Source organism: Nannospalax galili, unplaced genomic scaffold (assembly GCF_000622305.1).
Source record: "Nannospalax galili isolate Female #2095 unplaced genomic scaffold, S.galili_v1.0 scaffold473, whole genome shotgun sequence".
Lineage (NCBI taxonomy): Eukaryota > Metazoa > Chordata > Mammalia > Rodentia > Spalacidae > Nannospalax > Nannospalax galili.
Window position 1 is genome coordinate 2569606 of NW_008334092.1, and position 17310 is coordinate 2586915.

At 44.9% G+C, this 17310-nt stretch overlaps 1 protein-coding gene across 2 annotated transcripts in view; it reads right to left on the reverse strand.

Moving 5' to 3' along the window:
* The window catches only part of Dlgap3 (DLG associated protein 3), a 74121-nt gene that overhangs the window by 15657 nt on the left and 41154 nt on the right, over positions 1-17310 (reverse strand). For both annotated transcript variants that reach the window (XM_008829235.3, XM_008829234.1), the window contains exons 6-8: positions 12873-13086; positions 12370-12683; positions 11931-12016 (exon numbers count right to left, since the gene is read on the reverse strand). In XM_008829235.3, coding sequence (XP_008827457.1) covers positions 11931-12016; positions 12370-12683; positions 12873-13086 — 614 coding nt within the window. The remainder of the gene's footprint in view (positions 1-11930; positions 12017-12369; positions 12684-12872; positions 13087-17310) is intronic.

Below are 17310 nucleotides of genomic sequence, written 5' to 3' on the forward strand. Positions count from 1 at the left end.
ATTTTCTTTGTTCTTTCCATTCTGTTTGTTTATGTGCCTGTTTGTTAGTCTTTTTTATTATTTATTTATTTATTTTTGAGACAGGGTCTCCCTGTAGCTCCAGCTGGCCTGGAACTATGTAGACCAGGCTGCCCTTCACAGAGATCTGCCTGCCTCTGCCTCCGTCCGGAGTGCTGGGATTAAATCACCACATCCAGCTAAAATTTTCATTTTAAAGTATGTCCTAAATATTGCATGGGGTGCACTTATATTCATTGCCTGTCTGATAATCAAACTTAACTGCTCACCCGTTATAGTCTGTTTATTTGGGTGAGCTTTGTTGCTGATGACTTTTTTTTATGCTTTTGCTACATCTGGAATTTGCAATAAGGTCTTAAGCAGAGCACGGTGGTGTATGCCTATAATTCCAGCACTCGGGAGGTAGAAGGAGGAGGAGGAGGAAGAGGAGTTCAAGTTCATCTTTGGCCACATAGCAGCTGAGGCCAACATGGGCTGTGTGAGACCCTGTCTCAAAAGTAAAATAAGGTCTTTGTGAAAAAGATCTAGAGACTGAAGATACAAGGGGAGTCCCCCCGGTCAGAGAGAAATGGAGGCAAAATCTACATTTTCTGCCAGGCATGGTGGTACACACCTTCAGTTCTAGCACTTGGGAGATGAAGGTAGGAAGATCAGAAATTCAAGGTCAGTGTTACTTATAATGATTTTGAGGCCAGCCTGGGCTACACGAGACCCTATCTCAAAACAACAAAGACCAAAAAAATAAAAATTTTTAAAAATCACATTTTCTATGATCCAATGGGCCCAGGAACAGCGTGCTACAATTCAGCAAGGACATAATTCTTTACTCTTTATCACGGTCCAGAGGGCTGTGCGTCTGGGAAGACAGGTGTGTAACAACACCTAATTCTACCTTTATCTGTGAGAGTCATGGAGGACCATAGAGCTAAGCTTCAAAGGGCTGAGGCTGTGTCTGGTTTTGCTTACTTTGTAGCCTTGGTACCCTGCACAGTACTTGACAAGTAATAGGGAGGGATGTAATAACTATGGGCACATGAAGCCTGGGATGGGTGAGGGTCAGAGAGGAACTGAGTGGACCCAACCACTACCCCCTGTATTTTATCACGAAACATCCATAGGTCCAAGAAGGGGGAATATATCCCAACTCCACTCAAAAAGTTAACGGAGCACACTAAAGGCTGGAAAGGAGACACAATTCCTGCCCAGTGGGTCATGTTTTTAGTTTCTCTCTCTCTCTCTCTCTCTCTCTCTCTCTCTCTCTCTCTCTCTCAACAGGGTTTCCCTACAGACTCAGCTAGCCTGGAACTCACTATGTAGACCAGGCTGGCCTTGAACTCACTGAGATCTGCCTGCCTCTACCTCCCAAGTGCTGGGATTAAAGGTGTGCACCATGCCCACCTTAGGTTTTGCTTTTTTTTTTTTTTTTAATTTTTGCACATTTATTTATTTTGTATGTGTTGTGTGTCGTGGTGTGAGTATGGCAGGCAGAGAACACCTTGCAGGAGTTGGTTCTCTCCTTCCAAGTGGGTTAAAGGGATCGAACTCAGGTCATGAGGCTTGATAGCAAGTGCCTTTACCTGATGAGTCCTCTCAGCAGCCCTGTCCAGCAACTTTTAAAACCAAAGTACAGCCAGGCACTTGGAAGGCAGAGGTGGTTGGAGTTCAAGGCCAGCCTGATCTACATGGTGAGTTCCAGGTCAGCTGGGGCTACAGGGAGACCCTGTCTCAAACAAAAACAAAAGCAAAAATCAGAAAAACAAAGCAAAAATCAAAGTATAGACCAGCAAGACAGAAAGATAGGAATCCAGAAAACTGGGTGGCTGTGGGTGGGCGGACCTGGGAGTTTCTGAGGAAGGCTGCAGCTAGATTCTCTGTACTGATTGGGGCATGGTGTGTGATGAGTCAGAATTAAAAAAGAGTCAGGGACAGAAGGGACAGCAAGGGCTGTGCAGGTGTGTCACCAAGGATGCCTTCGGCAGACAAGTGAGGAAGGCTGGCCAAAGAGAAGGGCCAGATTTGCCCTCTCCCCACCTGTCACTCCCTCTGAATTCCCAGTGTGATCACCTGTCCCAGAGATTCAGCATTTCAGACACCATTTCTGTCCTTTACCCTCCCCATCAAGTCCTCACGACTCATTCAGACCACATTCCCTTCCAGTCTGCTCCTGTCTTGCCCTGCCCTTCCCCTCAGACCGCTCCTCCCAGTCCACCTCTCCCTGTGTCAACTGCTATCAGCCTCATGGAAATGACTGATCAGTGAAGTAGATGAACGAATGTAGGAAGCTCCCACCCATGCCCAAACACCAAAAGGGCTGGATAAAATAGAATCAGAAAGGTGTTCCTGCTCCCGTGCTAGGCTTGGAATAGACACAAAAAGGATACCTAAAACCTGAGTAGTGAGAGGGTTTCTAAGCCAAATGAGCTACAGGGAGAATGGCCCAGACATATGCTGGAGGTTGGAAGGGATGTCGAGAGAGGGAGGAGAGACCCCGAGTCCATGCATCATGGGAAGCTGGAAGGAGACCTTGTGTGTAAAGCCAGCAGCCAAGGAGGTCGGCTTCATTTACAAATGTGGACTAAAGAAACTCATGCCAGTATTTCAGGAAGGTAGCCTGGAAGGAGGATGCTGGGAATCAGAACATGCAGGCTGCTTTGTATGGGGGTGTGGGGTTCCAATATGTTCCACAGGGAAACAGAAACCTCAGGCTGAGATATTAACTTTCAAATGGGTCTCAAGCTCAAGTAGGAGGAAATGGAGCCCCTGAGGAAAGAGTGGGCAGTAACAGACTGAACAACCAAGTCGTTTAAACATGTTTGTAAATCTACACTATTAAACCACAAAGGGCATAAGAGTTGATTTAGCAGAGCCCTTTATAAAGAGGTATAATCAAAATACTATATAAACACACATGCATGCTAGAGCAAAGTTAGGAAGGGACTTAAGGTGGTGTGGTGGGCACGCCTATAATCCCAGGCTGAGGTAGGTGGATCACTGTAAGTCTGAGGCCAACCTGGGATAGAAAGGGAAATCCTGTCTCTGAAACACCCCCTCCAAATATAAAAATAAAAGGGGGGGTGAAGAGATAGCTCAGTGGTTAAGAGCACATAATTGCTCTTGCAGAGGATCCAAGTTCAATTCCCAGCATCTACATCAGATGGCTCACAGCTCTAGGAGATCTGACACCTCCTGCCTTGAGGGGGTACCTCCGCTTATGTGCAAATACCTGCACACATATATAACTGAAAATAAATCTTGGGCTGGAGAATGGCTGGGTGGTTAAGAACACTGGATCTTAATCCCCCCCCAAAGCTTTTAAAATACATAAAAATAAAATAAAAAGGAAACTAAAGTGCTAAAAGGCTCTTGTTTGTACCTATGGGAGTAGAAGTACTAATTTTCTTTGGATTTTTTGTTTTGATTTTTTTTTTTTTTTTTTTTAAGACAAGGCCTCACTATGCAGACCAGGCCGGCCACAAATTCACAGAGATCTACCTGCCTCTATCTCCTGAGTGCTGGGATTAAAGGCAGGCACCACCAGGCCCAGTGGAAATACTAATTTTATTTTATCTAAAATATTTTATTTATCATTTTTATTTTATGTGTATGAGTGTATTGCCTGCATGTACGTAATGGCACCTGTGTGGTGCAATACCCACGGAGGTCAGAAGAGGGCATCAGTCTCCTAAAACTGGAGTACAGAGGGTTGTTAGCCATCATGTGGGTGCTGGGACCCAAACCCAAGTGTCCTCTGCAAGAGCAGCCACTGCTCTTAACCACTGAGTCATCTCTCCAGGCCTAGAAATACTAATTTTAAATATGACTACAAAAAAATCTAAAATTAAGTATTATCAAATTTATAAAGAAAATCACTCTAAGTCATATAAACATTCAAACCAGCAGAGGAAAAATGAGAATTAAAGTGAACGTGAGCAATTTAGTAAAAAACCAGAAAGGTGAGAAAGAAAGCAAAGTTTTAAAAAGCACACCAGATATGATGACATACACCTTTAATACCAGCACTTGGAAGGCAGGGGTAGGTAGATCTCTGTCAGTTTGAGACCAGCCTGGTCTACAAACAAGTTCCAGGACAGTCAAGATTACAGTGAGACTCTGCCTCAAAAAATATTAATAATAAATTAATAATAAAAGCATGCTTATGTAGAAATTTTTGAGAGATAGGAATTACTATCTAAAACTACAACTGGATTAAGTGTGTCTACCAAATTCTAACCACCTATTGCTTACAAACAACACCTATATATCACAAGGAAATAGGAAGGTTTAAAATAAAGACATGGACAAAGTTGTACTGGGAAATTAACCAAAAGAAAGGTAGTCATGGCAATAAAAATGAGGTTAAAAAAAAAAAGACCCAGAGGCAAAAATCATTAGTAAGTATGAAAAGCAGGTTTCTGCACAATTAAAAACAAAAAAGAGCCAATTCAGGGCCAACAATATGACTGGGGGCAGGAGGATAAATTTTTAAAAATTATTAAAGAGTCAATGCCCTGAGAAGATTCAGCAATCAGAAGTTTGAGTGCTCATACCCAGCACACCTCAAACTCCAGCAAAATTTTAAGTAATCAGGAAAAATGGTGTGCTCACAACCATGGTGGGGTGTTTTGATTTTTTTTTTTTTGACAGGGTCTCACTAAGTACCCCAAGCTAGCCCTTGAACTCCCAAATTGTGACCCTCCTGCCTCAGTCTCCCTTCCAAGTACGGGATAACAGGTATGCACCACCAAGCCTAGTTGAGTGAGATTATTTTTAACACACCTCTCTCTCTGAACTTGTGAGTTAAACATAGCAAGAAAATGTGTGGTGGAGGGCACCTCAAAAGTCTAAGGAATGAAAATCACGCAGAACATGGTACATGTGGCCACATGGAGCAAATTCAGAAATTAATCAGAAGAACACATGTCCCCTCAGAAAATATATTTGGAGAATAAAAGGATACCAAATTTCTTCTAAATAATTCACAGATTAAAAAGGAAATTTAAGCCAGGCGTAGTGGTACACGCCTTTAATCCCAGCACTCGGGAGGCAGAGGCAGGTGGATCTCTGTGAGTTCAAGGCCAGCCTGGTCTACATAGTGAATTCCAGGACAGCTGGGGCTATAGGGAGACCCTGTCTAAAAAAGAGCCCCCCCAAAAAAGGAAAAATTATTTAGAACTGAGCAGTAAAAGATATAAAATCTCAAAATTCAGGAGATGCAACTATAGCAGTATAAGTAGATGGAATTTTATAGTCCTGAATGCACACATTAAAAGTCAGGCATAAACTGGGTTTGATGGCACACGACTTTAATTCCAGCACTTGGGAGGTATAGGCAGACAGACCTCTATGAGTTTGAGGCCAGCTGGTCTACATAGTGAGTCCAGGCCAGCCTGAGCTACATAGTGAGAACCTGTCTTTAAAAACAACAAAAACAGGGGGCTGGAGAGATGGCTCAGCAGTTAAGAGCACTAGCTGCTCTTGCAGAGGACCTAGGTTCGGTTCTTAGCACCCACATGGCAGCTAACAACTGTCCTTAACTCCTTCTTTTTGCCTCTGTGGGCACTATGGGACATGGGTGCACTTACATAGATGCAAACAAAAAACTCACAAACATAAAATAAAAATAAATCTCAATCAAAAAATGTTTTTAAAAGACAGGCATAGGGGCTAGGGAGGTGATACAACCATGTAACCCCATCACTCTTGGAAGGTAGACAAGAGGGCTCAAGTTCATCCTTGGCTACATCTACATACTGAGTTCAAGGTCATCCTGGGTTACACAAGACATTCTTTTTTTCTTTCTCTTTAGCCTCATATATTAGAAAGTAGGAAATACTGCTCATCAGAACCAAAAGCTAGTGTTCAAGAAAATCAACAAGGGGCTGGAGAGATGGCTCAGCTGATAAAAAGCACTGACTGCTCTTACAGAGGACCTGGTTCAGTTTCCAGTACCCAAATGGCAGCTAACAATCGTCCATCACTCCAGTTCCAGGGAAATCCAACAACACCCTCTTCTGACCTCCACAGGCAATGCATGACATGGGTACACTTACACACATGTAGGCAATACACTCATAAAAAAAGAAAAACAAAATTCTTTAAAACATTATTTAACATACAAGGCTAATCAAGAAAGACAGGTCAGATATATACATGGTGTTAGGAATGAAAAGATAAATAACCCAGAGAAAGAATGAACATTTACAGTATTGTAACATTACAAGTAGAAATATTTTGTGTCATAAATTTTGCAAACTGTCAATTTTTATAAAATGGTTTAGAAAAACACTGATTCCTAAGAAAAATAAAGCCAGAATTATTCAATATCTACTATAAAAACTAAATCTATAGTGTTAAAAATGTCTCCAATCCCCCAAAGGCACCAGGCCTAAACAGTTTTATAGGCAGTCTTTCTTAACCCTGAGGGAACAGATCATTCTTGCTTTAGATGAACTGTTTCTAAGAACAAACACAAAGAGAAAGCTTCAAATTCATTTTAGAAATCTAGCATAAACTTAATATCTAAAACAAATAACCACAATTCCCACAAAATTATGGTGGGGACTGGTAGTACACACTTGTATTCCCAGCACTTAGGAGATGAAGACAAGAAGGTCATGAGTTCAAGGTCAGGGTCAGCTACATCATGAATTCAAGGCCAGCATGTGCTACATGAGACCATATCTCAAAATTATGGGTCAATATCACTATGAACATATGTGTAAAAATTTAAAGCAATAATGAGCCAAAAATTTAATTATATGAAAAAATAGTACTAAAAAGTGCTAGAGCTCCACATATCCATTCTTTGACTTTATCCTGAAGAATCCAAATTGTTAGCTGAGTATTTCATATCTTGCACAATACTTCTGGGTAAAAGACTATCCTGCATAGCATCCCTTGCAGCTTTCAGTGCCCCGGTGTGATATGGTTACAGCAAACATAATGTAATGTAAATGAAAGTGTCATAATTTTCAGGAAGTCTTTTAGAAAGGAAGTCTTCCTCTTCCTCCTTCCTCCTGCTCAGAATGCAGATGTGGTATGTGAACTTTTTGAATGCCAGCTTTTTTAGTATCAAGTGACACACAAAGGGTGGTAGAGCAGCAAACAAGAAACCTAGGGTCCTGACACTATGTCTTCTACATCAAAGCTGGCTTTTGTAAAGTGAGAAACACTTTTGTAAAGTGTTTAAGACACTACTGAAGCCCTGTGAACAGCCAATTTTAATCTGAACACACAGTAAGATTAAGCAGGGATTATCCCAGGCCTGAAAGAATAGACTGACTTGGAAACTTGTTCATATATATCACATCCCGCATGGAAGAAGAAAATCTAGGATCATCTCAGTAGACTCTTGGTATTCAGTAAAATTTGACTTGCATTTTATATTAAAAAAAAAAAAAACTAGCTGGGTGTAGAGGCACACACCTTTAGTCCCAGCATTTGGGAGGCAGAAGCAAGTGGAACTCTGTAAGATTGAGGCCAGCCTGGTCTACATAGCGAGTGCTGGGCCAGCTAGGGCTACAAGGAGACCCTGTCTCAAAAAGACCAAAAAAAAAAAAAAAAAAACACAAAACAAAAAAAAAAAAACAAAAACCTTTGTTAATAGTGGGAAATTCCCTTAATCAGACAAAAACGGCATCCATCAAAATTTGTAGCAAATGTCATCTTAAGAAATATATCTCAGGGCCCAAGATAGCTCCACAGGTAAAGGCACCTTCTGCTAAGCCTGACATTTGATTCTAAAGACCCACATTGTAGAAGGAAAGAACTGACTCCTGAAAGTTGTCCTCTGACATCCATAAATGCCCTGTCCTGTGGTATGCACATTCCAATCCATACATATATACATACCAAAATAAATAAAATGCAATACACAAATTTCAAGGAAGTGTCTAGCTACCAAAATAAAGAATGTGATAAGCATGCTGCCACTCCACAGGGAGCTGGAAGCCCAATTCAAATTATTAGAGAAAAATAAATTTTTTAAAATCAGGGTTTTCTCAAGCTGGGTTTAGTGATATACGCCTTTAGTCCCAGCACTCGGGAGCAGAGGATTAAGGTCTGTAGGATTAAGGTCAACCTGGTCTACAAAGCGAGTTCCAGGCCAGCTGGGGAAACCCTGTCTCAAAAAAAAAAAAAAAAAAAAAAAAAAAGAACAGGGGTTTCACTATGTAGCCCTAGCTGGCCTACAACTTGTTATAGAGACCAGGCTGGCCTCAAGCTCACACTGGTACCATGTCCAACAGAGAAAAATAAAATTTAAAATTCAGATTTAAGTGGCTTTTAATCCCAGCACTTGGGAGGCAGAGGCAGGTGGATCTTTGTGAGTTCGAGGCCAGCCTGCTCTACATAGTGAGTTCCAGGACAGCTGGGGCTACAAGGAGACCCTGTCTCAAAAAGACCAAAAAAAAAAAAAAAAAAAAAAAAAAAAATCAGATTTTAAAATGTATCCTCATTTGCAGAAAATAATTGCCTATATAGAAAGCCCATCATGATGATTTTCAGATAACTTGAAACTTCATAAGGGACCAACAAGGTTGCTAAATAAAAAAATCAATACACAAAACTTGTTGGGTGTGGTAGTGCCTGCCTTTAATCCCAGCACTCAGGAGGCAGAGGCAGGTGGATCTCTGTGAGATCACGACTAGCCTACTCTACATAGCAAGTTCCAGGCCAGCTATGGCTATAGGGAGACCCTGTCTCAAAAAAAAATAAAAATAAAAAACCAACAACAACAACAAAAAAACAATAAAATTTATTAGTTCCCACATTCTAGCAGTGCCCAGTTATACAGTAGCAAGCAGGGTGTGGTGGCCCACAGTTTTAGTCCCAGCACTTGGGAGGCAAAGGCAGACAGATCTCTGTGAGATCGAGGCCAGCCTGGTCTACATAGAGTTCTGGGCCAGCTGGGGCTGCAAGGAGACCCTACCTCAAAAAAACAAAAAATAAATAGTAAGTAAATAAATAAATAAATAAATAAATAAATAAATAAAGTTCAAAACAGCACCACCTTTCTCCTGCATCATGACAATCATCTTGCCTCATCCATTTCTACTATTGCTGTTTCAAATTCAGTCTCCACTCAAAGCTGGGCATGGCATGGTGGCACACTCTTGTAATCCTAGCATTTGGGAAGTAAAGGCAGAAGGAGAAGCAGCTCAAGGTCATCCTGAGCTACAGAAGCAACTGCCAGGTCAGCAAGGGATACATGAGATCTTAGCTTAAAAAAAAATCTCCATTCGGTAGCTAAAGCTCTTTTGTGAACATAAATTAAAGCAAGCCACACTCTTCCTTTAACCTTTTAGTAGCTACTTATTACTTATAGTTATCTTCCAGTGCTTCTGCATGCCTGTGCTGCACAACCTGGCCCCTGGAATTCCCCAACTCACCCTCTCTCCGCTGGCCACACAAACCTTCCCTCACATCCTGATGAACGTAGAAATCTTTCCTGCCCCATGTCCACATACACTATTCCCTTTCACTAAAATGCTTGCTCCCCATCACCCCGATGTGCTCAAGTCTCCTCCTAAATGTCACTTCCCTGATCTACATAGGTTTACTTTTATCTTTTTTCTTACACAGTCCCACCATGGTGTGCAACAGCATCCCGTTAACAATTATACCATAATGTGGAATCCTGTTTTGATTCGTGGATTATTTATGCATTACCTTGATTTCCCTCTAGAACATAACTTCTATGAGGGCAAAAGTCATGTCTTTGATGTTTCCCACATGTATGGGAGTTGTCACATAACAAAAATGCTTAGTATTTGCTGAAAGAATTGATCAATGGATGGATGACAGCGTGCTCAGTTAGAAGGCCAGCTAGAAGGATTCTGGCATGTCAGAAGGAGTGAAGGACACCCTCTCCCAAGGACCCACCTGGAAGAGGAGTCAAAATGCCTCCCAGGAAACCAGTCGGGTCACATGGGCTTGGTTTAGGTTTTCCCAGGCAGCACTGGAGTCAGGAAGAGGCAGCATAAGGATACAGAGCTGTATCCATCCATGGCTCCTACTCCCTCACTGGAGAATTCAAACTATAAACTTGAAAATGGAGTTTCCATGAAGTACCACTTTTCTGTAATCTTCATGGCATATTAAGGTTAGAGGACAGCAGCTTTAGGAATAAGAGGGGCAACAGGGCAGCTTTTGTGTCACCCCAATGCCTCAGGAGCAGATGGGCTTCATGGAACTAGAGCAGGAGTGGACAGAAACTTCAACACCCCCAGGGACCCCCCTAGACTTGACCAGGTACACATACCAAGCCACCCTGGGGGGTTCCCAGGAAGTGCTTCAGGAACCCTGGGGAAGTTGGAAAGTCTGGGAAGTGGGCGGCTAAGAACAGCTCTGAGGGATGGCTCCTGGGGCACTAATTTCATTCCTGCAGTGGGTATGGTCATGACCACTCAGATTACCATGAAGCCCTCGCAGCCAATGCCAGGAAGGTTCCCAGACACCACATCCAAGCCCACTGGCCTAGTTGTCTTTGTAGCCCAGAGGACATAAGGGCCAGACTGGCACTGCCACCTGGTCATAGACAAAGTGTCTCCCAACAGGTGCCCAACAGTAGAGAGGGCTCTTTCCAGTACTCCCTCCAGGGCTGGAAATGCTAATTCTTCAGCTGGAAATTAAGGAAGCAATGTTTCTAAGGCCACCTAATGATAGAATAGCGGCTGCTGGTAATTTTACTATCTCCAATTCACCACTGATTCAGTCATATAATAGGTACCCCCTACTGGTTAAATGCTTGTTCGAGCCAAGTGAGGAGGAGTGTTATATCCACCAGGGACCCGCAAGAGGCAATCTTCCTGTTTGTTTGTTTGTTTCTTTTTGAGCTCACATGCTTGTATACCACAGGATGTAACAAGGGACTGGCAGATTCTCGTTATCCCCTGTAAAGGACAATTGTTAGAGGCCTGCTCAGCAACCTGCTCTACCTTTCCTTGCATCTCCTTCCCATGACTACTTGCCTCTCTCGCTGCCTCTGAGCACCTAAGATAGGTGGGAGTTCAAGAACCCAGTGTAGATTGGATGACTCAGCACTACTGTGGCAACATCACTGTGGACAACATGTGTCAACTCTGACTTTGATTCCTCCCCAGTAAAAACATCTGGTCTCAGGCTGGGGAGATGGTTAAGGTGGAAAAATGCTTGTCCTACAAGCATGAGGATCTCAGTTTGATCCCCAGAACCCATATAAAAAAATCAGGATATGGTGATGTGCACTTATAATCCCTGCTGTGTGGAGGCAGACATAGGAGGGTTCCTGCAGCTCACTGACTGGCCAGCCCAGCCTAATTGGTGAGAGACCCTGTCTCAAAAAACAAGGTAGGGCTGGTGAGATGGATCAGTGGATGAAAGTGCTTGCCACAAAAGCCTTGAACCCGAGTTCAATTCCCGAATTCATCATAGAAAGTAAGAGCTGACTCTCCAAAGTTGTCCTCTGATCTTCACACTCAGGCCTGCTCTCACACCACACAGACACACACAATAAATTTAATTTTTTAACTAAAAAAAGAAAATACCAGCTGGGCATGATGGCACATGCCTTTAATCCCAGCACTTGGGAGGCAGAGGCAGGCAGATCTCTGTGAGTTCGAGGCCAGCCTGGTCCACATAGTGAGTTCCAGGCCAGCTGGGGCTACAGGGAGACCTGTCTCAAAAAGACCCCAAAAAACAGAAGATACTGAGATTGATTTTTGGCCTTCTCATGGAAGCATACGGGCTTGCACATATCACATGCACATATATGTGCAAGCCCACGTAATAAGCGCATGGTGTGCGTGCATACATACATACTTCCAGGAAGAGAGTACGTGCAAGGCCAGCGGGCTGGCAAGGGCGTCACACATTACAGAGCTCCAGTTCCCTTCTCCCGAAGGGACACCTGGGAAGCCCACATTTTGACCTACCTCTTGTCCTCTTCCACCTGAACGCCAATGGAGTGAAACTCTCTTCGGCTCCTGTTCTCAGTGTCTGAGTCTGAGATTGTCTCCACCTGGTGGCAGGGCGGAGGATTCAGTGGCTGTGACTAGCCTAGGGACAACACACAAGCCACCTCCAAGCCTCAAGCCAGTTGGCAAATCCCGCAAAGGTAATCTTCCCAAAAGAGAGTAGAAGCCATGTGGGCACGGTCTGCACTCTCCAGAAGCGGATGGCACCACGAACAAGGGAGTGGGCTAAAGATGGATGGAGCAGCCCCATCCACCAACGACCAGGCACAGGGCCCACTTGCAACTCAGGAAAAGTTGTTTTTTTAAGTCTGTGTATGCAAAGGGCCCTTTTCGATCTCCTTCGCCTGTTCCTACCCAGCAGGGCCTGAGCCATGGACCGCGCCTCCTACCATCATACCTGCACCCCAATAGACGGCCGCCACTTCCGCTGCCGCGCCAGGCTCCGCAGCTCCTCCCGGCCAGGGATGGTCTTGATGATGAGTGTTGGGGGCTTGGGGCTGGCCCGGGGTGGCACCGGTGCCAACTCCAGGGTGCGCGCGCCCATGGCGGGGCCGTCCAGCCCGTCTGCAGAGCTGCATCGCCGGGCCGGGCCCTCCGGCGCAGTGAAGCTCTCGTGGGCGGAGTCGGTGCTGCTCTGGGCGGTGATGGAGATGCGGGGCGGGGCCTGGCTTCCCGGCGGGATGGGGGGCGGGGCCTTTCTGAAGTTGAAGGCTGCAGACAGGGGTGTGGGCCCATTTCAGCCACACCCACGTGGTCCACAGGACTCCACGGCCAAGGTCCGTCGTCCCCCACCCTTTACCCCACCTCTCCCGGAGAAAGATCTGCCTAGGCTCCCAGTGCACAGCTGCGGCGCTGGCCAGAACTGGAACCCAGAGCGACAAGCAGGGAGGGCGTACTCACAGGAGCCGGGCCTCCCTGAGACAGAGGCAGGGGCAGCAAGGAGGGGTAGACAGTCGTCGTCTTGAGAGCAGCCGGCCTGGATGGCCCGGAGGTAGCTGTGGCTCCGCATGCGGAAACAGCCGGGCAGGTCCAGGGCGTCCACCGCCTGGGACTCGAGCTCCCCAAACACAGAACCGCACACGGCCTCCAGCTGCTGGTTGAACTCCTCGCTGAGCTGGAGGAGCAGGCCGGGTAACAGTTACTGAGATGCTGAGATGAGGGGAGGTAGCCTAGGGCTCTGCTTAGGAAAGCATCTAGCCACTCTCCTCCATTTGGACTGAAAAAAATCCTCAGTCTCAGAAAGACGCTGGCACCTGTGTCTAGTGAGCTTCCTACAGCCTGCTTTAGGGTCACTCAAGGACCCACCTTCTTCCTAAACACCCCATCTCCATTCTGGCACCCTCATAGGGTGGCTGTACCCCAGACTTCAGATGGCCAGGTTTCCCCTCCACCTAGTTCCACTCCTCACTTTTCTCTCACCAAGAACTGACAACCACCCTCCTGCCCAGTACCTGAGTAGGGACTGGAGTGGTAAACAGCTTATATTATGATTTTGTTTTGGGTTTTCTTGTTTGTTTTTCTAAGACAGGGGTCTTATTCTGTCACCCAGGATGGCCTCAGAACTCACAGCACGCCTCCTGCCTCAGCTCCCAAGTGTTGTGATTATAGGTGTTGACCACTATGCTGGCTACAAAATGTATTAAAAGCAACCGGTAGAGAAACCTATGCCAAGGAGCAGGATGGAAAGTGATGCATAATGAAACAAAATTATGAACGTACAAGTGCCCCAAGCCTTTCCTCACCTTCTGCCTTCTGTTTGGGGCCCTGGTTTGACCCACTGGCTAACTGCCCTTTCTTCACCTTCTGGAGAAACCTCAGCCATGAAGGATCGGGCTCTGTTTTGTGTTAGGTATTTTGTGTACAGACTAAACAATGGTTTTGTGTACAGAACCCATTAAACAAGGGAGAAAATCAAAATGAAAGTTTTGTTCATGGAACTGTGATATACAACACCACAGAGGTTGGAGGCAGCACAAATTAAAAATAAAGGGAAGGAAAAGAGGTGCCATAGGAACAGTCTACAGCAGAACACTGGTACCAAGCCCAGACATCACTCTAGATGGGTATGGTCTTGACCTTGAGCTTCCACCCAGCCAAAGCACGGAGGCATCCAGCCTGCTGCTGGCTTCCTTATGTAGGCCTTGGAAGTGAGACTCACCCAGATTCAACTGTGCATTCTGCTACATCCTAGCAGTGTGGCCTGGGAAAGTGAAAGTCTGGGGGCCTCAGTTTGCTCATCTACCAAACAAGAGTGACAACAGTGCTATCTTAGGGCTACTGAAGAGATCCAAAGAGACATGGGAACCCTCCCTGGCATGTGGAGGTCTCAGGGCCTAACTGGTAAACAGATGCTCATGAGAGTCACAATATTCCTGTTGCTGAGCCCAAGAGCAATCCCCCTAAGATGATTATGTAGCGGTCACTGGGTAGAGTTATGGATGAGGTTCTCAAGAACATTCTAAGGGGAACGCACCAGCAAGTGCATCTTGTGACATGTCCCATAAACATTCATGTCATTACAGTGATTTGCTGTCAACACAGGCACAAAGGAATGGTGTGATCGGGGATAAAATGGAGCTCAAGTGTTTTCCTAACTGCCTCCTCAGCAGCATGTATTCTTACTAAACTCCACCTCAGTTACAGCAGGAATCTCAAGCTGTACACAGTGGACAAAAGACACAGAGAGAACAGATGAACTGTCCAAAAACATCCAACTGCTAGATGGTAAAACTGAAGAGCAATGCCTTGTCTCCTGGCTTCCCTGTAGGGTTGGCTGACTGTCCAAGCTCCTGGGGAACTTGTGAAACCTGTACTACCTCTGGCCCTTAAGCTAGATGCTTCTCTCTGCTTTGGCCATTTGGATGCTCAGAACCAAACCTGCTGAAGACAGACACTCAGTGGCTCTCATGTGGGCCCAAGGAATGACATAGACCCATTTGGACTTCTTTCTGTGGCCTTTCCTAAAGCAGCTTTGTCACTAGTATGGAGAATTACAGGCCATGGCAAAACCAATCCTAGACCCTATAGAAGTTGGGTTCTCAGTGGTGGCTCTCCTGTGACTCCTGTGCCCTTTCCTCAGTCCTCTCTGGGGCACCAAAGACAGCAGTTGCTACGGTATCCCCTGAAACATGGGCAACGAACTCTGCTGTTTCTGGGCTAGGTATAATGCACTCCCTATTGAGCCTATCCAGCCCAGAGGGTTTTTTCTGAGGAATAAGCGAGCTTATCTAACATTGGTCAAGAGTATTTTAGACTTGAGTATTTGGGTCTCAAGGATGGAAGGGATTGCTCTCTGAAGTTATCTCCAGACCTCTTCTGTATGTAAAGCACCAGGCACATGTAGATGCTCAGTAAACATCAACTACTATTATGAGAAGCAAGAGGTTCTTGAAATGCAGTGACAAGACCACCCAGAACAAGAGGCCTCTCTCTCCAAGGGGCTGCAAAGATCTTGAAATCTTACCCATAGGCTATGTTCACAATCATTTCTATCCAAGACAGACAGAGGGAGTAGACAAAGGGAGAGTGAGGAGCCCCCATTTTCTATCAGGACTGGCCAAGAGGCGATTTTGGGGTTCCAATAAAGAGCCAGAACCCAAGGTAACCACAGACACATATAGACTCTCCAAGAAATACTGTGCATGAGGTGGTCTGTGCTATTTATGATCATCAAATGATAACAGTTTTCTGGGAATACTCCTGTTATCCCTGTATGGACTTCCACCCTACTTCTCTATCCCTCACTTGCAGGAGAGTCAGAAAGAATCCTTTTGGGAGATGAGATCCTCAGCCGGACTCCAAACCAGATTCAGAATCAACAGCCATTTCCAAGCACATGAGATGTTGAGAGAAAAATACTTTGTCTGGATCTAATTGGAAATCATCCATGCCAGAGTTGGTGGGTCCAACTGATGGCCAAACAATATCCTGTACACCTTAAGGATGCTATTTGGTTTAGCTAGCCTTTGGAAATGCTTCCATTTCAAAGCTCTCCCCAACACTGGATGAAACATAACCAACGTCATTTTATATGCATAACTGAGCTCACAGGAAAGCAAAATCAGTCCCCAGGGGGACAAAGGCAAAGAGGAGCCTGGAAAATCAGAACATGAACTGTGTTGTGCCAACCTACAAACAGCCCAGTGGAGGCGGAAGGCTGGAGGCTGGGGTTACTGGTATCAGCAACCAAAAAGCTTAAATTTTAACACCTACTCTGCTGCAGGAGGGAAGCTTTAGGCCCGTGTGAAGCAGAAATGAGAACCTTCATAAACCTTTGATGATAATGTAGCCAGAAAAAAACACGTATCTCAATCATCACCACAAGCCCCATGACAAGGACACCAGTCTGTAACTGTGACACTAGGGAGAGGAAAGGAGGCAAATCCCCTAAGACTCTCTACCCACAAGCCAGTCCTCCCACAGACGTGGGACTGTGTGTCTGCATGCGCTTGCATGGCCCAGATTAAAAATTAACATTCAGAGGTCCCAGATCAGGAATATTCTAACAGAAGGAACTGCAGAATGTTTCCTAAGGGGTCATGTCTTACCAGAGCTGCTCTAGTCTCTCCTAGAGGAAGCTATATTGAAGATGAACTAACATTGTCTACATATAAGAGATCTCTGATAACATCTTAACAGCATATACCTCCTCTTGACTATGGACTAGACTTGGCAGCCCACTTGTAATGAATACAGTATGGCAGATTAAGAGGTTTGGTATCATAGTCTCTCTCTCTCTCTCTCTCTCTCTCTCTCTCTCTCTGCTATGAAGAGGCAAAATTGCCATCTCTGGCCAATATTCATTGAGGACCTGAAGTATGCCAACAGTCATGTGGGTAAGCATGGAAGCAAATCTTCCTCCAGCCATGCCTTGAGACCCCTATAACCTGCCCGTCACCTTGACTGCAGCCTTGTGAGATACCTCACTCCTAAGCTGCACTCAAGATTCCTGGCCAGTAGAAACTAGAGGATAAGAAATATTTGTTGTTTTATGACTCTGTATTTGGATAATTTATTACATAGTAATAGATAACTAACATAAACTCTGATATAAATAAGAACTAAGCTGTTACTAAGTCAAGTCATTGAGAATTCGGACATTCTAGGTTACAGCAGCTAATGTGACCTTAGCTGTCAATGCTGTTGTAATGAAATGCTTCTTCTAATTATGTTGTTATTAAATAAATAATTTTAAAATCTATTTTAGGGCTGGAGAGATGGCTCAGCAGTTAAGAACACTGTTCTTGCAGAAGATCCGGGTTCAATTCCCAGCACCCACATGGCAGCTAACAACTGTCTATAACTCCAGTTCCAGGGGATCCAACAGCCTCTTCTGTCC